The sequence below is a fragment of the Mus musculus genome, chromosome 6 (assembly GCF_000001635.26).
Source record: "Mus musculus strain C57BL/6J chromosome 6, GRCm38.p6 C57BL/6J".
In the NCBI taxonomy this organism is placed as follows: Eukaryota; Metazoa; Chordata; class Mammalia; order Rodentia; family Muridae; genus Mus; species Mus musculus.
In genome coordinates, this window is record NC_000072.6 from 42,677,654 (window position 1) to 42,699,819 (window position 22,166).

The window sequence follows — 22,166 nt, forward strand, 5'->3', positions numbered from 1 at the left end:
AGGCCATGTATAATAGTATTGAAATTGTAGCATTTCTTGAGTTCATAGGAACTAAGTTATGTGATAGAAAGTAAAGTACTATTCACCAACTGAATATCTACAAACTGTCAGGGAACCTTCCATGTGAGGCCTTTCTTAGTCTTTATTGTACGATGTAAGTTAAAAGAACAAATTTTAAGAGTAGAGATTGCTATTCTGAGGCAAAATGGTATAGAGTCCTGGGCTCTACAATGTACCATTTTGATATATTTTGTTATATATAAAAACATAGGTTTTTTTCATCATTAAGAAGGAAAAGGGGTTTAAAACAGACCTAAACTGCCAGCAGCATTTTACACAGACCACCTACAATGCCAACTGGGATAGCAAGATCATTTGAATTCTGCATTATGTGGTGAGATGGAGAGTGGCCTTACCTTCAGGTCAGCAGAGGCAGCACTCTCAGGCACGGAGACATCTATGACTTGCCTTCCAGGTATGTAGAGTCCGGTGCTCATCCAGCAATATCGAGTGCCTGCCAAAACACAGGAAGGGCAGACTTCATCCCTGCTCCATACAGTGCTGCACGGATCCCTCATGACTTCAGCTGCTCCTTTCCCTACCATGTTGCTATGACCCTTTCAAACACTGCCTAATACCCGACCCCTATAATCTTGAAGAAGAAGGCAATGAAGGATAGTGATGACCTTCTACAGATGTGCAACACTGCAGCAGTCTTGTGCCCCTGTTTTGCAGATGCCCATAAAACCAAGCTCCCACCCTTCTGCTGTACCTGGATTAGTGCAATTGACATTCACGGTGATGGGAGACGCTGAGGGGCGCAGGTAGCGGCTGCTGTACACGTCTTCAATTTCTGGGATCAGCAGTGAGAGGTCACTTCCAGAGTGGGCCAGACCTGTGGCCAGGGAAAGCATGGCTCCCCTACAACAGTCATTGATGACCGGGTTCTCTCTGGTTGCCACTGGAAGCCGATAGCGGCTCAGCAGCTTCCTCAGGAGTCTGTGCACAGACATGTAAGCAGGGATCTCTTCTGCAGGAATCTGCAGGAAAGTTGCCCCATCTGGGCCTAGCTTGGCTAGCCAGCCCTTCTCCACATTCCCTCTCTTCCTGCCCATTATCACCTGGAACTCTGCTAGGGTAGAGCGGAAGTGATAGGTCCTTGTTCCTATTTTAGGGGTACGGAAAGGTCCTGGATTGAGACTCTGGCTTGTGATGCTGATACCAAAGGCATTGAGGAGCAGGTTTCCTGGGAATCGAGCCAGAGGGGACACTCCTGGGTTCTTAAAAGCCCACCACCAGGCTTGAGTTCCAACAAACAGCCCACCACCCTCTGCTACAAACTCCTGTAGTTCCTTAACCCCCACATCGCTTGTGGGTTCAAAACAATAGACACTTGCGTCACTGGTCAGGTGGGGCTCAATGCTGGTGTCTATACCCCCTACTGCGAGCAGACCACTTAGTGTTCTCAGCTCTGTCTGTACCACAATCTTGCCTTTGCGGCCACCATCCAGCCAGCGGACAGCATTGAGCAAAAAGGGGCCGAGTTTACCCACAGTAAATAAAACCTTATGACCAGTTACAACTACCCGACCCCGGCCATAGCGAGCTGCAGCTATCACACAGCCATGGTAGGTATCTAGCCCCAAAGGAAAAGCCAAAGACCCATGAACTAGTAGCTGGGATGGGAAGCAGTCCGAGTTGGTGATGTCCAGGTCTATTATGCCACGCAGAAGCTCATCTCTGTCATCTGAGAGGTCGTCATCACAACTGCAAAAGACACACACTCCTGATTAGAAGGACTACTCTTCTTTTAGTTCCTTGAATGCTGCCTGCTACATAAGGGTATTTACTATTGCTTTAACTAATTCTGTTTTCAGTTATTGTAGAAAATTTAGGAGAACAGAGTGGGTGAAAAATTTTGGGAAGGAGATACAAGATCTCAATTAATTCTGTTATGCTCATTTTAAAATCACCATTTCTTCAAAGGAAATTCTATGGAAAATCTTGCTGTGTTTCTCTGACACTAAACTTTAGACACCACCTTCTAGACATAGGATCATGTTTATTCCAACCATGTATTCCAGAATGCAAAGAATTCGGTGAGGAATTATGTTCTGATTCTTAGAATGAGTCTTACTGATACATTTCTCACCATTAATGTGATAAAGGAAAAGTCTGTGGAAAACAGAGTTCATGGTGTCGGCAAAGAGTCAGTATCTTAGAAGATGGGGTTGGGGTCAGTCATTATCTCATGAGACCACTGCCTACATATATAACTTCACCTGTCTCTTGCTTGCTCAACAGGAGTGCTGGAGTGCTGTGGAGTTTTGCTCAGCACTGGTGTATTTCCTATGCATAATATACCCCCTTCCCTGCTGAGAACCTTAAGCCACCTATAAATGCCAAAGGGAGAGTGAGTCCTGGATGCCTAGGATAACCTCCACACACTTGGAATTCCAGAATCGAATCTGTTACTTCAGTTAGGAATCACGCTATGGCAGTCATGTGTCAGGAGAATGGAGTTTTAGTCCCCGTACTGTTCAGAGTTCTGACTAAGTGATGAGAAACTGGGGCGTTGCAGCAGACTGGCTTTCTCCTTCCTCGAGGCAACAACCGTGAAAATCATTTTTCTGGCTCTGATTTGACTTCCCTTTCATACTCTCCTGTGATGAGATAGAACATGAAGATAAACTTGCAGTATAGCAGGGCTCAATCAGGAAAGTGGGAGAGGCAGCTATTTATACTGAACACTACGTAGATGGAATCAGATGAATCAGAGGCCTCCAGGAAGAGAAGAGTGTGGGATGCATGTGAGTAAGAGAAGGTGAAGGAACAAAAGGGCCAGAATGATTTTTTTTTGGGGGGCGGGGGACAAGAAGTCACAGGAGCCAGTAAAGATCAGCCCAGAATTCTCATGCACCTTACAATGGACAAGAATCACTACATATCACAGCGTATAGATGCTCAACAGGCCTACAAAAAGGTGCTTGCCACTATTACTCACCATGGAAATAGAAATACAATTAACAGCGAGGTATGGGCGCCCATCTACTAGAATGAGTATTATTAAAAGATACCAAGTCTGATGAAGACATGAAGAACAGGAAATTCTTGCGTACAGTTGGAAGGAATTTAAACTAGTAGTACCAATATAGAAAATGGGTTGAAAAGTCCTTGAAAGCCTAAAATAGAGGTACCACCTGACCCAGGCAATTCTCCATTGGGTGTGTATCCAAAGCAAATAAGATCAGTGCCTTCCAAACACTCTCATATTCCTTGAAGCATTTACACAATAGTCAAGATAAAGAAGATAATCTCAGCATACATGCTGGTGAGAGGATAGCTTATTATGTGAAGTTTTGGTGAGGACACTATTTATTTTTCCTTGGTTTTTACTTAGGAAGGAGATGGCTGAAATACTACCAATCTTTCCATTTTGCAGGCCTGTCTTCCCAAGCAATCTTTGCCTAATGCAGGATTGCAAGTGATTTTTTTTTTCTGTGCTGTAATTTAGAAGTTTTTCAATTTTTCTTTTGTACTTGAGTCTGGACCTGTTTTTGAGTATTTTGTGTGAAATAGGTTGAGGATCAAAGTTCATCTTTCCCATAAAGGTATTTAGTTGATCCCGAGCTGTATGCTGAAAACAATGCTCTTTCCTCACTGAGCAAATCTCTCTGGACAATGTGATCTGTTTCAGTGACGAATTTGTCTACCCTTGTGGCAGTTTCACAGTGTTTCCATCTCATTGTTCATTTCACATCTTTTTTTTTTTTTTTTTACACAGGCATTGGATTATCCATTCACCAGATGGGTGCGTATAGTGCAGGGAGAGGTTTGCTGAGAGCAGGTGAGATGGCTCAGAAGATAAAGGTATTTTCTGTATAATCCTAGAGACATGAGTCCAATTCCTAAAATCCATGTAGAGGACAAAGGACAGAACTGATTCTGTTTTCTTCTGACCTCCACACGTGTGCTTGCACATGCCCTTCCATCCTCCACATCTCTCTCATATACACAATAATAATAATAAATTTACAAAAGATAGTTTGTAAGAGACCACATTAATGATCCTTTTGTTAGAATATATTATATACAATTGTTAGATTTTTATTAGTATCCATTGTTATACTAATAATGTCCTTAATTCATAAATTAAACCTTAGTATATTTAGGTATGTATAGAAAAGTCCATTTTCTAATTTTTAATATCCGTGCCTATTTTTTTTTTTTTTTTGTCTTATAGCATTGGTGGAGTGCTTTCAATACAAGCCTTTAGAGAAAGTAGGATCACAAGTGTTACTCTTGCCTTGTTCTCATTTCTTCTTTTTTTTTTAATGGCTAAAGTATGCATTTAATTTTGGCATATCTGGCATAAAACTTAATAAGTAGTAAGGGGACAAACAGAATTCAAAGGATTAGATAAAATTCAGAGTTAGATTTTAGAAATTCTTTTTTAAAAATATTTTTATTATTACGTATTTTCCTCAATTACATTTAGAATGCTATCCCAAAAGTCCCCCATACCCTCCCCTCCACTTCCCTACCCACCCATTCCCATTTTTGGCCCTGGCATTCCCCTGTATTGGGGCATATAAAGTTTGCGTGTCCAATGGGCCTCTCTTTCCAGTGATGGCTGACTAGGCCATCTTTTGATACATATTCAGCTAGAGTCAAGAGCTCCGGGGTACTGGTTAGTTCATAATGTTGTTGCACCTACAGGGTTGCAGATCTCTTTAGCTCCTTGGATACTTTCTCTAGCTCCTCCATTGGGGGCCCTGTGCTCCATCCAATAGCTGACTGTGAGCATCTACTTATGTGTTTGCTAGGCCTCGGCATAGTCTCACAAGAGACAGCTATATCAGGGTCCTTTCAGCAAAATCTTGCTAGTGTATGCAATGGTGTCATCGTTTGGAGGCTAATTCTAAAATAAAAGCAGTCACCATTTTATCCCTATATAATGTTTCTATAGTTAGATATATACAAAGGCACACACCTGTAATCATACAACTTGTGGGCCAGGGTGTGTGGAGGCAGCAGGATTTATGGAGTTCAAGGTCAGATTTGGCTGCACTGTACTTCATCAAGACCAGCTTGTACTATTCGAGATACTTTCTCAAAAACACCAATGAAGCAAAATAAAATTAACAAGACAAAGTGAGAAGGTTTCTAGTTGCATGCCTCTTCTCAGATGGAAGACATTCCTTTTTATATGGAGTATGTTGATATGTTATCATGATTGATTATGGAATCTTGCTAAGCGTTTTGTGTGCATCTATCGAATTGCATGATGTTCTCACTTTTAACGCTGTCATGCTAAATTAACCTGGCTTCTGATTGCAAAACCAGTAGTTCATACCTAGAATAGCTGAATTTTGCTTATATATGTGTGTGTGTGTGTGTGTGTGTGTGTGTGTGTGTATGCAAATCTATTGCACTTACTAATATTTAATCAAGAACATTGCATCTAGTATTGTTCTATAGGTTTCTTTTCCTTAAAAAGCCTTTTTTTCACCTTATTTATTTGTGTGCATGTGCATGTGTGTGTGCATGTGAGTGTGTGTGTGTGTGTGTGTGTGTGTGCGCACGCATATGCAAATGCCAGAGGTTGGTATCATGCTAGGTACTTTCCTCAATCAATCACTTTCTACCTTATTTTCTGCCTTATGTCTTTTTGTGGATCCAGGCTCATCAACTGAGCTGGACCACCTGGCCAGCAAGCCCAGGCTATCCTCCTGTTCTTCTTACTCAATGTTCAGATTACAGGTGTGTTACCCTGGCTGACTCCTCTTCCCCCACCATGGAATTTAGGGAACCCAACTCAGGTCTTCATCATGCTTGCATCACAGCCATTTTACATACTTAAACCATCTCACCAGCCCTTTCTTTAATTTCAGTAGAACAGAAATGCTGGTGAAGCAATAACTTTTGGGGTGCTTTCCTCCTATTTTCTGGAAGAATATCTGTGTAGGGTTCTCATTATTTGCTTCTTAAAAGTTTCATAAAATTCATCAGTAAGTCTATTGGGGACTGGGGTGCTATTTGACATACATATATACACAGACACACACACACTATATATATATATATAGTGTGTGTGTGTCTGTGTCTCTGTGTGTGTGTGTGTGTGTTTAAAACAATAGGGAAGTTGTTTCTCCATATCTTTGACATAACTACTGAAAAAGTGTTAAACAGCTGAGTTATACTTGGCAGAACTAAGACCTTAGCACAGGTTAAGTACTAGTTACTAAAGTACTTAGCTAGACATGTGGCAAGTGCCTATCAGTCCACTTAGAATGTTGAGGTAGAGGGTTCACTAGTCTAAGGCTAGCCTAGACTTTATGTTGAGCTCTGTTAATGAACAAAAATGTCTAACTTTTTGTTATTGTCATCATTATTACTATAACAGTTATTATTATTATTATTATTATTATTATTATTATTGAGACAAAAGCTATGTAGTTTTGACTGGCCAATAACTTATTATATAGGCCAGGCTGGTCTGGAACTCATTATGTAGAGATTTGCCTACATCTGCCTTCTGAGTGATGGGATTAAAAGCATGAGCCACCATGCTTGGAAAACTCTCCATAAATTTCACTTGCTTTTCTGTTGAATGATTTCTAGAATTCAAACCAGTAAACCACCTTTCATATAATATTGGGAGGGTTTATTACAATTCAATTCATTTTATTATATTGTCTTTTTTCTTATGTTTAGTTTTATATTTGTGTTTATGAAGAAGGCTGTCCAATTCATTTAAGTTAATGAATTCAGTGGCGTAAGTTGTATCAACTATCTTATTACCCTTTAATGTCTATAAACCCACATTAATGACCCTCCTTCCATTCTTGAAATTTTTAATTGTCTCTTGTTGTCATGACCAGATTATCCAGTGGCTTATCACTTTATTGAATTTTTTTCCCATTAAGCAACTATTGGTTTTCCTGATTTACTCTATTCTACATATTGTCGACACATAACTAGCAACAACCTCTAAGGATTTGCAGACCCCTATTACAAATACTTATCTACACCTGCCCTGACGTTTTTCCAAGCTAATGCTTATCTTCAACTTTTAAGATTGTGAAGTCTCTTTAGTAATCTGAAAGTCAAAAGATTTTTCAGTTGCCAATATCATTTCACTAATATTCAGGCTGGAAAAGGCACACATAACATAAGAGCTGGCTAATTCAGGTTTCACTGTGATATTTAAGCAAAAGGATTTATTTAGAGCACTTGGGTATTCAGAACATGTTCATCCATTTCCATTTCCGCAAATGCCTGATGACCTTGGGAAAACCCAAGGATCTTGCTAACCAGAAGACCCAGAGCCTGAAAGGGATTGGTGCCGTACAGAGGAACCCAGAGGTTCTACTCCAGCACTCCTCCTCTGGACGGAAGGAGGTGGAAGGACATTCTAGGGACACACTGTAGAGTTACTGGCCTTAGATCCTGGATTCCAGAGTCGTCTGCACTATAATGTACAGCATCTTGCTACACAGTTACTCGGTTTTTAAAAATGGCTTCTAGATATTGTCATTAGAGATATTTCTGTGCACTTCATGTTCAGATTTTTTTTTTTTGTAACTCATCTTAATAGGTAAATCTGAAATTTATCTTAAGACATAATATCTGACACAGAATATATTCAATAAACTCTGGAATAACTAATGGATAAATGAACAAAAAGAGATTGAACTCCTTGTAGAAGCCCCAGTCCTGAGTTAAAAATCAAACAAGATTCTTTCTTACCAAAAATATAGGGTACACAGGTTGCTGGGTTAATTTGTCATGAATACTTATTAATTTAGCTTATTCATCATCTATCTAAAGGCTCACTGCATCTTCCTCACCTAATCTGACTCCTTTGGTTTTATCAGTCAGAAATCACAGTGTTATTCCTTCCAAGAAAGCTAAGAATTGTTATATATAATAGGAAGTACCTACTGCACATATTCTGCTCCTGAGAATAACTTAGCTTCAAACACTCTCATTCATCAGTCTACCTATATAGTTAAGGAATACTCACTGAATGCTTATTAATTGTTTCATATACAACACTGTGTGTGGGGAAAAAAAACCAGATTTGGTAAAACTGTCCACTGATCTCCAGTGAATCCTGCCCTTGTACCCATGGTCTGTTTCCCCCATTCTCAGAAGATCCTTTGACTGCAGGGGTGAACGTCTTCTTCTAATGACCAGCATTAATATAAAGAATTGTACCGTCTCTTTTCTAGCTCAATTTCCGAATGCACAGCTTCCTGTTTCTATTCTAACTTCACGTAAAGATTTCAAAATGCTTCTCACAGTTCTCCTGACTTTGGCCCAGAGGGCTTTTCTGTTTTTCTTTCCCTAAGAGTTTCCTTTGCATGGCAAAGAAACTTCCTGTGAACCTTCCTAAACAAAGCAGGCCAATTCTTGGGGTCAACAGTACTTTCAAGCTAAGTTCCGAGGAATATCATAGTCAAAATTCTTCTCTGCCTCCAAGAGCTAAACGGATCTGGGGAGGTAGTGTCGCTCCTGAGCCTCAGAGTATTAAAACATCTAATTGACTGTGGCAAACAGGTGACTGAATTTCAAATTCTTTTCTGTTAGCCTGGAAGCAACCTGAAGACAGAATCATGTCAGGTTTTAGTATGAGGCCAACTTTCCACTCTGGTAAGATACTCACCGAACTAAGATGGGTATCTTAGGCATCTTCTTGGAGACTTTAAAGAAACTTGTGTCTGCTTTGTTGTCAGTGAAGTACACACCAGCCACACTGGTCACCAGATTCCCAGGAAATGCGAACAGAACTCTATCATCATCACCCTGGGTATCCCAATCCCATGCTTCGCCTCCTATGAGCAAGCCCCCTCCACGTTTCACAAACTGGACTAGCTTATCTGTCATGGTTTCATTGTAGGCATCAATGCAGTAAACCCCCAGGGAGTCATTGACTTCTGGCTCAATCTTTGACTCTATTCCACAGCTCTCGAGAATTTTCACCAATGGTGCTAAAGATGAGTGCACACCAATGGCTGAGTTAGGGGAGGAACGAAGCCACCCAACAGCATTGACAAGAAAGACAAAGAGCTGGCTTTCCAGCAAGAAGTCCTCATGAGATGCTACCACCATGCGGCCTCTGCCATAGGAAGAGGCGGCAACGAGGACCTGGCCCACGTCATTCACCATTATAGGAAATGAAGCCTCTCCAATAAGAAGCAGTTCACATGGAACAGAATCCTCGGGGATATCCCAACTCGTTACTCCATTCATAAGGGCCTCAAAGGCAGCAGAGGGAGTTGCCATGGTTCTGTTGGTTTCTGTAGAGGAAAAAAAAAAAGACTCCATTTAGCAAAGAATGGTTAAACAATAAAAAACTGACCAAGGTGTTTATTCCATCAGGTATGGCAATGGCATCACTGTGTGATAAGACTCAGTACCCACCGCATTTAGTCCATTGCCATCATTAGAGAGTCTAGGATTCTATACCACCACAGAAGAAAGCAACACAGAGAGGAGAAATAATGATAGAATTGTGTCTCCCAGAGGCAAAGTTTGAATTCCTAACCTGCTATCTTTTACGACAGTTTGGATATAGTGTTTCTGAAGGGAGATGTTACCGAGTTAACAGGACATCATGCTGGATTTGGAAACTGAGAGACTGAAACATAGGTTAGAATGCCATCAGAAGACGAAGACCAGGAATGCCGTGATGTGTCTGCAGACCGAGGAACACCAGGGTTTGCTGGCAAAACTCAGAAGCTGTAATAGAGTCGTGGAAAAACTCTACCTCTGAAATTCTGGAAGAAATCAGCACTGCTCAAGTCTGAGTACTAAACTTCTAACCCTCTAGAACAGCTGTTCTCAACATTCCCGATGCTACAATCTTTCAATTCAGTACGATTTCATTGCTACCTCATAACTGCAATTTTGCTATTGTTATGAATCATAATATAAATATCTGTCATGTAGGATATCTGATATGTGACCCCGGAGAAAAGGTTGATATACTCTCAAAGGAGTTATAACCCACAGGTTGAGAATCTAGAACTTGGAGGGAAAAAATGGCATCATTTTGAACCACTGTAATTGTGGTCATTTGCTATGGATGCCTTGAGAATGTTACAGTTGTGTAGATGGCTCTCCTCCCACACTACTCTCATCCACCTTGGCCTCATCTCTAGTCATATTAACCTCGGTTTGGAGCATTAGTATCTTAGGCTGAATATTCAGGGATCCCTGGCTTGGGTCAGTCACAAACTGAATAAGAGGAACATGAAAGCTCTCCGTGGCTGAATACCATATCCCAGACAATAAGAAGCAGAAAGTAGCAAGCTATGAAATTACGGCAGATTCTTCCAGGCACCCGAGACACAGCTGAGGAAGCTGTACCTGTGTGCATCAGCTCTTAAATGTCCTCTGCTTCTTCCCTGGGAGTATCCCCTCCATGCTCTTCTCCAGTCTTCCAGCAGGGTTCAGTCATGTGCACATACCATACATTTGCACATATGTGTTTGGTTAAAAGTAAATCCTTTACTTTATATTTGTGAGTAATATGGAATACTCACAAAGTAGACAAAGTAGTCTAACCTGTTGCCCGTTATTACAACCACCACGTTGAGTGTTTACTGGATGTGGTTTCATAGTTTTCCTATTTTGCAGCTAATATTAATGCTAATGCTAAGACCAATTTTAATGGCTGTGGCATTTATTTTTACATATCTCTCTGGAGCCCTGAAAGTCCTTGGCCTGTGGGCTACAACTTCCACAGCCATAGATGGAAAGAACTTTATCCCATATAGTTAATAAACTCAAGTCCCTATTGAAACAGAGCAGCTACTGCCTGTAGCATGTCATTTACTTACAGAAGCCTTAAAATTACAGGTGGGTATGGTGGCACACTTCTGAAACCTCAGCACGTTGCCTCAGATAGAGGCAAACTGGGAGGAAATAAAATCCTACTATGTTAACCACCTTAAGTGTTGTCATGTAATGTGGCTGCCTCTGAGACCTGATACAGTGGTCCGGTCTGTCAAGAATTCAAGGCCAGGTTTGGCTACATTAGATGCTGCCTCAGAAAAAAGAAAAATCTTCCCTCAAGGGGAGAAGAAGCTTTTCTAAGTAAAATTACACAAACAGATGCTTTCAGCTGTTAAATACCAGAGCTAACTTTTTTACCCACCTCAGAGACTAGCTAAAGAATACAACCAACCACCCAATAGATAGTTAGTGAGAAACTTATCCTCGCCCTTTGTGATGTCCACAAATAGCCAGGATAGCACACTGTGCACAGCCACTGTAATGTCCACTCTCCCTCTTCATCTCATTTCCGTCACAAGCCCTGTCAATGTCCTCACTGACAATCTACCAGCACACTGCGAGGGAGGAACCCAGTTTGGTTCTTTAGTAATTCGTGTCTAGACTGAAGGAATCTGGTGTCCAAGTCTCTCCAGCTTTATTATTCTGAAAGAACTCTAATATTATTTTGTCCTTAAAGAGAAATCCACAGAGTGTCACCTGTATCCATTGGAGAAAACCTGACTCCTTTCTCCCAGTCTGACCTTCCCCATGGCAGGGTGTCAGCTACAGCAAGTTTACAGCTGATTCCCATTTCCTCCCATCTTCCCTGAAACTACTACTCAGGGCAGACTCTGCTTCTATTTCCAACTCCTTTTCTGTCTTTCTCTCACATCCCCACCACTACTTTTCTGTCTATGGAAACAACCGTTCTAGGTTGAGATGTACACAGAGGAGAAAATTCGAGACATTTTCTATGAAAAATTAATCAGTGCCATGAGTCAAGCAATAGGAAATATAATTAACATCATCAAAGGATGAACTAAGAAAAAGAGGAGACAGAGGAGAGATGATAGGGAAGATGAAGGAGAACATGAAGATAATTGATTGACCCACCCATACTTTTTTGTAATAAGATAGGCAGAATTAAAGATATATGTTTACGGATGCTGAACACCCTACAAAACTACAAATGGACACTGGTAAGTGAAACACAAGAGTGGACATAGATCAAAGACAAGGGAATTTCCTAGGATCATTGCTATGTATCAGAGTTCAGGATCTGAAATTCGATCACACACTTTTTTCCCATAATCTCCCTAGACACTCCATTGTACACCAAATGACATCTTGTTGCACATCTCCTGACACTAATACACATTCTCTCAAGAGCTGCCCATCAGACTCCTGTATATTGGTCAATGCTTTCCATGTTGTGAATAATCATATTCATACATCTGCCTCATTGGTTGTTCTCTTAGCTAGACTGTGTGTGCATGAGATAAACCCATTTGGTGTCTTAGAATGATCTAGATAATACTTTCAGTGAGAATTTCAAGCCCCTGTGTAAGTTCTGAACATATTTTCTGTGGTTAAGGCAATGATAACAGTGTAGCAACTGTAGTAATGACAGTCACAGCAACACCTTATCAAGTTTCCCATATTGTAACACATTATTATTTATTAAATTCTGACAAACTTATAGGGTATATATATCATCAATATCCCCATTGTATAATTTTCTGGAGGAGAAAACCCCAGATCTTTTCAGTGGTCAGGGAATTTGTCCCTTGCTTAATATCTCATAGATAGGTAAGTGGTGACTCTAGGATCGCAGTACAGGAAATGCAGAACTAAAGAAGAGTCCTTTAAAAAATATTTATTTATTTTACGTGCAGTGCATGTACATGTGTGCTAACCAGCTTTATGTCAGCTTGACACAAGCTAGTCTCATCCGAATGGAGGGAACCTCAATTGAGAAAATGCCTCCGTAAGATGCAGCTGTCAGGGCATTTTCTTAATTAATCGTTGATAGGGGAAGGCCCAGCTGCTGTGGGTGGTGCCATCTCCAGCATAGTTGTCTTGGTTCTATAAGAAAACAAGATGAGCAAGCCAGTAAACAGCACCTTTCCATGGCCTCTGCATCAGCTTCTGCCTTTAAGTTCCAGCCCTGTTTGAGTCCCCGTCATGGTTTCCTTCAGTGATGGTCTACGAGGTGAAAGTATAAGCCCAATAAACCCTTTCCTCCCCAACTTGCTTTCGGTCATGATGCTTCATCATAGCCATAGTAACCGTAACTATGACAACATGTATCTGAGTAGTATGTATGTTGACCACATGCCTGCAGGAACTAACAGAGGTTGAAGGAGTTACTCTCTCCAGAACTGGAGTTAGAGGTGGCTGTGAGTCACTATGTGTGTGCTGGGAACCAAACCAAAATACTCTTAACCACTGAGCCATCGCTCTACCCAAGAGTACGGTCCTTGGGTATATGTCAAATATGTTAGTATTTGCTAAGTTCCAGGATTTTTTTTGTTTGTTTGTTTGTTCTATTCATAAAAGCTCTGTGGAAGCCACAGTTAAACACAGCGGCCTCATCACCTTAGGAAAGGAAGAGGTAAATGGTTTGTCTTCATATGAATTTTCATCCTTTAAATTGTTCCCCCATGGTTGCTCTCCTCTTTTGTTGGTGCTAACCGTAGCCCACTTTGAACGTGCCACGTTCTCTTTCAGCGGAAAAGGTATTCCAGGCACAGTCTGGAAAATGGGGAGAAAGCAGACATTCTAATCCTATCACAAAGCAGTCCTGTAGACTTCAACATGGTTTTTCCTGTGAAGGAATTATGGAAGGGGAGGTGGGGCCATCTTGGGAGAAGGGATTCCTCACTGCTTGCATTCCAGGCCTTGAAACACAGACTTACATATATGAGATCAGAGAATGCATTTCATTCCCTTGATGTATTCCATGGATGTACGACTGAAAGACTGTGTGAGGGTATGGGTATATCAGGGGATACTTCTCAGTAACAGCTAGCCTAGCCTGACCTTGCCTTAACATCAGAAACACAATTCTTTGTGTCTTCTCTTTTCCATGTCCTTTTCCACTAAGAAACTTGTTTTTTTCCTTATACATTGGCTTTTTTTCTCACAATGTCCATCACATTCTACTAAACCAGAATTCAAATGGACTCAGTTCTTTCTTTTGCACTCCATCGTGGGACACTTTCCACTACATCCTTATTAACTTGAACTTAAGAAACAGTTTCATTCACACATATGAAAGAATGCTTAATGCACATGGAAGAATAGACAATAAAACGATAAAAATCACCGTTAAAAAGTTACACTTCCATATAAGATTCACAACATCAACGCTCCCAAGAAAGTATCTCTCAAGCCCCCACCTTGAATCCCTCTTTCGACCTTCCTCTTTATCTTACAGGAGTAAGATCAAAAACTTGGCTTTTACTGTTCCATATTCCAGTCTCACCACACTCGTTCCTACAGTCCAGGGCTGGCTCTCATGGGTCTGGTTCCCTCTAGCTTCTTCATTTTTCTTTTTTTGTTTGCTCCCACATTAGTTCACTTTCCCCACTGGGTAACTAAGAACAAGGGAACTGAGGATTCTGACCCAGGAGTGAGGAGACCCGCCTTTTGCCGTTAGAAGCTCAGGTGCTGCCATCATCCACCTAGCTGTAAGTCCATCAGCTTGCCCCAGAGGGGTTCTAACAAATACAGTGGGTGATAAAGGTCTTTCCACACCACCGAGGGCAGTCACAACTACGCAGGAGCCTGGCGAAGGCCCTCTCTCCTCCTTCCTTTTCCTCTAATGGCCAGTCTTTAGAGCATGTGGGTGACGTCAGGGGGTGGGGGCGCAGGAGGAGGGAGGTTCGGCTAACAGAGGAGGAGGGCAGCCAAGTGGAAAATCTCGGCTGCGGATTCTCAGGCCTCTGGACCAGGACTGCCCTCTCTAAACACACCCACACCCCAGGTCCCTGTGAACAATGCCCAGTGGGCTAGCGATCTGGGTCCTAATGATCCTGTTTGTCAGGTTGTATAAACATTAGCGTGGAATGGTGCTCTATCACCAGCTACCTGTGTGACAAGCACGCCCTGCCCCCTCCTCTGAAGCCGCTTTTTAGATTAGATGCGACCACTGCTAGCGGGGCCTGTCTGGAACTCGCCCACACAAAGCGGTAGCACACAAACGTCACTGTCAAACCAAGGCCAGCAGCAGTAAGAACGCTAGGTCGGGGGTGTGAGGAGGATGCTCAGCCACCACAGAACAGAGCAAATTCACCAAGAGAAGGTAGGCAGGAAGCCCTAGGACACCTCTGCCCAGATCTGGACACACCCAGGCCCGCAGTGCCCAGGTCCCTCTCAGGTCTCTAACGTCCCTGGAGTAGCACTGGCTTCCCGCCCCACTTGCCTCCAACCCGGAATCCAGTCCTGGTCACAGGCTCCTTTGCCCACGGACTGTTCCTGCGGGCCACTTACCCTGCGATTCCACCAGGCAGCTGGGTTGGCCCTTCTAGGACCGCACCAGGAGGGCTGAACAGGGGATTCTCGGCGGAGCACCAAGTCGCCTCCGAGCAGCCGCCGAAAGCCTGGAGCGTAACGGGGAGGAGAACGGAGCCAGAGGAGAGGAGGGGTTCCCAGTCAGTCTCCTCCCCACTTCCTCCCGGCTGGAGTAGGAGCCCGAGGGGCGGCGCTTGCCAATAGACAGCGCTTCTTTGTGTAACTGGCTCAAGCGACAAGGCATTGAGGTGGATTAGGGACACCCCTAGAGGAGGTCTCATCCCAGCAGTGTGGATGGTCATTTTTATTAAAACTTTTCTACTTACAAATAAGGTAAAGGATAAAAACAAACAAACAAACAAACCAAGGCATGTTCATTCTGTGACTTATTACATTCTATGCTTACACAGAACCTACATTCCTGTAAAGTTTAGGATAGATTGACCTTGGTATATTGCGCAGGGAAACACATGAATTTGCAGGGATTGTTGAATATGCTTTCGCCTTTTGGAGGGGAGATGAGAAAGGAAAGAGACCTTTCTAACTATCCATACTGTTTAATCTGGAAAGGCACTGACCGTATATAACCTTACTGATCTCACTGTGTGTGACTGGTAAATTCAAAGTAACATTTCAAAAGAATACTATACAGCTGAAGTACATTGTTCCGGGAAGTTTTTCCTCCCCGACAATCAGCTGACTTCTCCTTATGAGTTTTCTGGTCCTATCTGTGTGATGACTCCAACTGCTGATGGTGCCAGGTCTAGCAACTAAAATGCAAAGGATAATATCATCAGTGGGGCGGATTCAAATCAAAAGTGCTGCACTTTTCCAGCTGTGTGGTTTTAAGACACTCAATCTATGCCTCTTTTATTTTCTGGGAGGTGGGGGGGGGGGTCATAAACACCTATAGCACAGATAGAAAGTTTAAACAGATGGGCTGATTCTTGTTCTTTTTTTTTATGGGAAGATGTTTTTATTTTATTTTATTTTTTTAATATTTTTTATTAGGTATTTTCCTCATTTATGATTCTTGTTCTTAAGTGAGTACCAGACATAAATAAAACTGTGTGAATATCTGACAAAATAAACATTCAGACAGCCCAAGATTCAGTGTTTTGTGTGTGTGCCTTTGAATCCAAGTAGGGTTGTGATCTACACTTCCTTTCCACATCTCCTTTTAATAGATTTTCTTCCAAAATAAATACTATGAATGCCACACAAAGAGCCTCAGGCAGATGAGCTCAGTGGCCGGATTTAGTAAACAGATCATCTAGAAAAAAAATCAAATAAGCAGAGTCCAGGTCCTACCAGGTAAAGGCCATTCAAGAGGCAGGAAGTATAACCCCTTTTTTTGTCCAGGTCCCAGACTTCCTAGCTCCTAAAGGAGGAGGCTGTTGACATGCTCATTATTAAGTCCCATTCTGATCTGAGATGTCAGGATAAAACCTCTTAATGAGTTTGGGGGTTGGGAGCTGGGGGGGGGCAATCGGCAAGACAAAGGTCAGAATTAAAATGCATGCTGTGTATGTAAAAATACATATAAAAGGTAAAAATTATATGGGAAGAATACACGCCAATTTGACTCCAAGGATGGGGCTATGAGGCTAGGTTTCAGAAAAGGGTCGTGGGGGTTGGGTGGGGAATACAAGGTGACAAAATGTCAGCATTTGAAAAATTACCTTTTCCTCATGTCACTTTGAAATATTTCATAATGAAAAATGTCTAATGGCAAAAATTATTAGACTTTTGTTAATTAAGTTTGAAAGGGGAAAAAAATAAATCAACACATTGAACAAAAGTGGGAGAGGCAGAAACCACAGACCACTCTTTTGACAGAAACCAGCTTCCTGGGCCCAGCAAGCCCTCAGGCCAGAGCTCCCGGCTGGGTTAGCATTCCAGGCTCCCACGGACTTAGACAACTTCAGTCTTCCACCCAGGCTACGGCAGATCCAAGAAGCCCTTACTTAACCTGGATCCTGTGCCCTGCCATACTATGGTTCTAGAAACATCGTTTTAGAAACATTCTTCATGGGTCCGGCAGTTCCCTCATCCAGGCCACTAGCCCCATCCCAATGGAAGGGCAGCTATCCAGCAGAGGTGTGTGACAAGGAAGTAGAGCAGATAGCCTAGGAAATCGGTGGGTGGTTGGAGGTGGAAGGGCTGGTTCCAGGAGCCAACTGGCCACTTCAGGATGAGGGCAGAGCTCCACCAGTTACTCTGGTTTGCTCAGGACCTTCCTTCTTAGTGTCAGTTTCTGATTCTAGTTAAGACCCCAGGCTAGGAGCTTATCCTAGGAGTGCAGCAGGAAAGACTGATTTTAAAGATTAACTGTCACTATGTAGCAGAGGCTAGCTTTGACTTGCTTCTGACCTCCTAGAGTTGAAGTTAGACTATACCTCCCTCCTTGTCCAGTGTAATAAGTCTTTATGTTAAACAATACACAACTGTTTTCAAGGATGAATTGTATCTCTATATATTGACGCTCTTAAGAGCTTCTGGAGTACACTCGTTTCTCTTCCAACCCCTGTTTCTGCCTTCCCTGTTTTCTCTCTTCCTTTTTTCTTCTCTCTTTCTTTTATTCTTTTTCTTGTCTCCCTTTCTCTCCCTTTCAAGATCATATTATTATATGCATATAATCACACACATCATTAAATATTATTTTTAAAAAAACATCTAATCATCTAATATAGTTAAATAGTTTTAATTTTATACTAGAAGCATGAAAATTATATAGAAAGTTTGTATCAAAGCATTAGAATTAGTTACTTCAGACAAGAAAGTGAATTACTTATAAGTTTTGCCCCCTCCTCCCAATTAGTATTGCTAAAAAGCTTTGGCTGGTGTACAACTCTTGAGCCTCCCACCTCAGCCTCCAAACTACTGGGATTACAGTCATGTATCACCATGTCTGGTATAACTGTGTAATTCTTACTTTCAATACTTATTTTTCATGCACTTCATTAACATTTCAATAATTATATTATTTTAAAATGAAAACAAATAAACCTAATCAATTAAAAACTAAATTAAAAATTCCTGGCAAAACTTCTGGTGCTGACTTTATGAAGCCTGTATCATGGTTTTTTGAATTTTGTTTCTAGTCCTAACTCTTTTAAAATTGAGGATGGGATCCAACACCCAAACTTATAGCCATGACTTGGCTTTGTGATATGCTCTGCTTGAACCTTGTCTGTCTATGCAGCATGTGTTTGCAAGGGCAGAACCCTGGGAGAAAGCCACTTATGCACCAAAAGCTGAAGGAGGTCTGTGCTGCTCCTACACATTCTCCAGCCTCCCACCCTTCAACATCTCTGTCTTTATTTCCTTAGTACCAGGTAGAAGAGGCAGTTCCCAGATTGAATCTTTACAGGAAAGCAGATTCAATGGTTAAAGGGTACAAAAGTATCAGATTGCATTATTTAAGACTTCATAACAACTCCCCAATCTGGAGGAAGTATAAGTTAACCACTGTGCTTTGTTTGCCTTTTATTTTCTCATTTTATCCAGGTCATATACTGGTGTTCCACAGTGAGATAGTTGGTATCAACTCTCAGCTTGTTGAGAAGTAGAATCACCTGACAGATAGGCCTCCAGGCATCCCTGTGGAGGATTATCTTGATTAGGTTAACTAGGGTGGGAAGGCTCTCCCACAATGGGAGGCTCCATTCCCTAGTCCAGGATCCTGCACTATATAAAAAGTAGAAAGTGAGATGAGCACAAACACTCACCAGTTTTTGCTTGCTGATTGCTAGGACAACATAACGAACTGCTGCTGTGACTTCCCCAACATAAGTAATCTCAAACTGTACACACACACACACAAAAATGAAACAAAACAAAACTTTCCTTAAGTTACTATTGTCAGTGTATTTTATAATAGCAACAGAAAAGTAGCTAAGGCACATGGTGTCCACTGGATTGATAGAAAGGATAAATGGCTGTAGGTGAGGAAGCAAGTATATAGAATCATTTCTGAGTAAAACCAACAGTTGTCAGATGTAGAAGTTCTACAAGTTCATTTTCATCTGAATTTCCTCCTTCATATATCCCCAAACGCCTTCTAAAACTTTTTTCATTTTATTTTAATATTGAGTGGGTTTGCAAGTGCATGCCTGTACATATTTGAGTGCTCGTGCAAGTCAGAAGAGGGATCCCCAGAGCAGGAGTTAGAGGTGGTTGTCAGCTGTTCATTGTGGATGCTGAGAACTAATCAGAGGATCAGAGTAAGCAAGCACTTTAAACCACTGAACAGTCTTTCTGGCATCTCTGTGCCTTCTTTAACACACAAGAAGGTTCTTTTCTCTTCCTCTGTCACAGAGTCTATGCTACTAAATCAATTTTAAGTTTTATATACCCTTTCTTATTTCCTGAGTTTCCTTGTTTTGCTTAAGGTTTTTTTGCCCTCCGTAGCTCTGAGTTAGGGACAATGTCACAAAATTCTGAAAGCGCTGACATAACTCTTGAGACATTAAGTCTATGTGCTCTGCCATGTGTGAGTAAATAAACAATCCAAACTACAAAATATTCTTTAAAGGTATTAGCTCAACTCTTACACTGATGAATTCTCTCAATTTTTTTTCATTGAAAATTTTATGCTCCTACTTTGACATGGAAAAATGCTATTACTTGCTAATCACGCTTAGGTCTCTACCCAAAAGAACTGCATACATACATTTATATAAAACCCATACACTAAGCAGAATCTATAATACTGTAAAACTGAAAGATACTCAGTTCTTCTTTCCCTGCCTTTTCATGCACTGTGGCATCCAGCTGTTACCTGAATACTATCAACAATAGTGTTCATATAAATTATTGTATATTTGTAATAAATATTGTGCTGCAACAATGAGTCCAATATGGATGAATGTCACCAAGTGCAGTAACAGATTACATGCTGTAGAAATGTGGTGGTTTGAATGAGAATGACTCTATAGGCTCATATATTTGAGTGCTTGGTAACCAGGAAGTGGAACTGTTTGAGAAGGATTAGAAGGAGTGGCTGTGTTGGTGTAAATATGGTCTTGCTGGAAGAAGTGTGACACTGGAAACAGCTTGTTTTCTAAGTTGTCTTGGTCATAATGTCTTTTCCCAGCAATAGATACAGGAATATATTTACAGTACAGTAGTTTACATATGAAGAGCCCACCCCAAAAGGGTCATTAGTTGAAGGCTTGGTTCCCAGTTCATGGATGACTGTGCTTAAATCATAAAGGTGCTCACTTCAGACTCTAAATTGAATGGGCTATTAAGAAACATGGCTTAGTTAGAAGAAGTGGGTCACTGAATGAGGACCTATGTGGTCAGACATACCTTGTGCCAGAGCTTTTCTTTTTACTCTTCTTTGCTTCCTGGTTAATATGTCATTAGCAAGTTTGCCCCAGTATGCTTTATCACTATGGTCTCTCATTCTTGGCTCAGCCTATAGCAAAGGAGTGAGTCTACCATGGACTGAAACCTCGAAATTCGCCAGCTTAAACAAGCCATTCCTCTTTTTTAATTGTTGCTCTCTAGCTAGTATTTGTCACAGAGACAATTCTAACACATTTTTTAAAAGTCTAATAGATTTAAAAAAGGAAAGTCAACTTTAAGAATAAAGTTTAGAATAATGTTCACTTTTAGATAAGATAGTGAATGGCCCAAAATGTGCTGTGGCTCACTCTTAATTTTTTTATATTGTTTCACTTGTTATTTTTAAACATTTAATTACTGAACCAAGGATGTGTTAAGTTTGCAAAAATTCATAAAGCTACATAGACATCTACATTTCACAGATGTATACATTTTCTTGCAAGTATTTTGCTAACAGTAGGTTAAGGGATCTATTTTTATTTTAGTTCTGGAATTATATTTGATTAGATACCCCATGTTAAACCAATAATAAAAGATTATAAATACAACATATAAATGTGTCATTATGATATGAAAGTAAGGAATATACAAAGCCAAAATAAAGTAAAACTAGGGGACACTGTGAGAAACAAGTGGAAGAAGAGCTTTCACATGTTTTTGAACAACCTTGGATAACGAATGAAGAGAAGATTTTAGTATAGCCAGGCTAGGATGGTATGAGCAAGCTCCCATTTGTAAATGGTGTAATTGAAGGCTCACTCACTAGAAGACTATTCCTAGAAGAAACTACTGCAATTTGCCCATCTTAGTTTTCCCGGAGGAGAGGGAAAAACCTTTGAGACTCATATTAAACTTGCATCAGTTACTCATTTAGACTTGGAATCTGAATATTGGCCACTTTTACTAAAAGTCTAAGAAAATAAAATAACTTTGAATTATTATTCAAAAAGCTGGTAATATTTGAATTATGTAGAAACTAATAATTCTGGAGAAAGTCAACAATTTCTGGAGAAAGTGAACTTCAATGTATATAAAGAATTACTACAGAGAATAAAATTCCACACAAAAGGGGCATTCACAATAAGAGTTGTATAACGTCAATAGACATTCTAGGAAGCAAAGGACCATAAAAGGAATCATAAAAAGCAGGGTATCAGAAACAGTTAGAACTTGGAGAATTGTTACATAGAGAACATAAAATAACCACATTTAACAGACAGAAAAGAATGGAGACATCAAAACAAATATGAGCATTAAAAAGCTATACTTATAAGATATCAAACAGAATCAGAAATGAAGGAACGGCATAGTTAAAATAAAATTCTAAATAAAAATGTTGAATACATTAAATGGAAGAATAAACAAAATTAAATGTAAATTATTGCATTGAATCCAGTACAGAGGAAAATTAAGTAAAAATTATTAAACTGGATTTAGAGTAGAGTAAAGCAAAGGAATATGGAAAACACAAAAAGGAATAAAAGATATGGAAGGCACAGGAAAAAATTTAA

General features: G+C 40.8%; 1 protein-coding gene across 8 annotated transcripts in view; it reads right to left on the bottom strand.

The window, feature by feature from the left end:
* The window catches only part of Tcaf1 (TRPM8 channel-associated factor 1), a 42,133-nt gene that overhangs the window by 9,655 nt on the left and 10,312 nt on the right, over positions 1 to 22,166 (bottom strand). For 5 of the 8 annotated variants that reach the window (XM_006506752.4, XM_006506754.4, NM_001355768.1 and 2 more), the window contains 3 exons: positions 8,672 to 9,305; positions 773 to 1,767; positions 417 to 514 (listed from right to left, as the gene is read on the bottom strand). In XM_006506752.4, the coding sequence (XP_006506815.1) occupies positions 417 to 514; positions 773 to 1,767; positions 8,672 to 9,291 (1,713 nt within the window). In that variant the 5' untranslated portion in view covers positions 9,292 to 9,305. Of the gene's footprint in view, positions 1 to 416; positions 515 to 772; positions 1,768 to 8,671; positions 9,306 to 15,279; positions 15,485 to 22,166 lie in introns of those variants that run through there. The other 3 variants (XM_006506753.4, XM_006506756.3, NM_029930.3) reach the window with 2 other exon arrangements.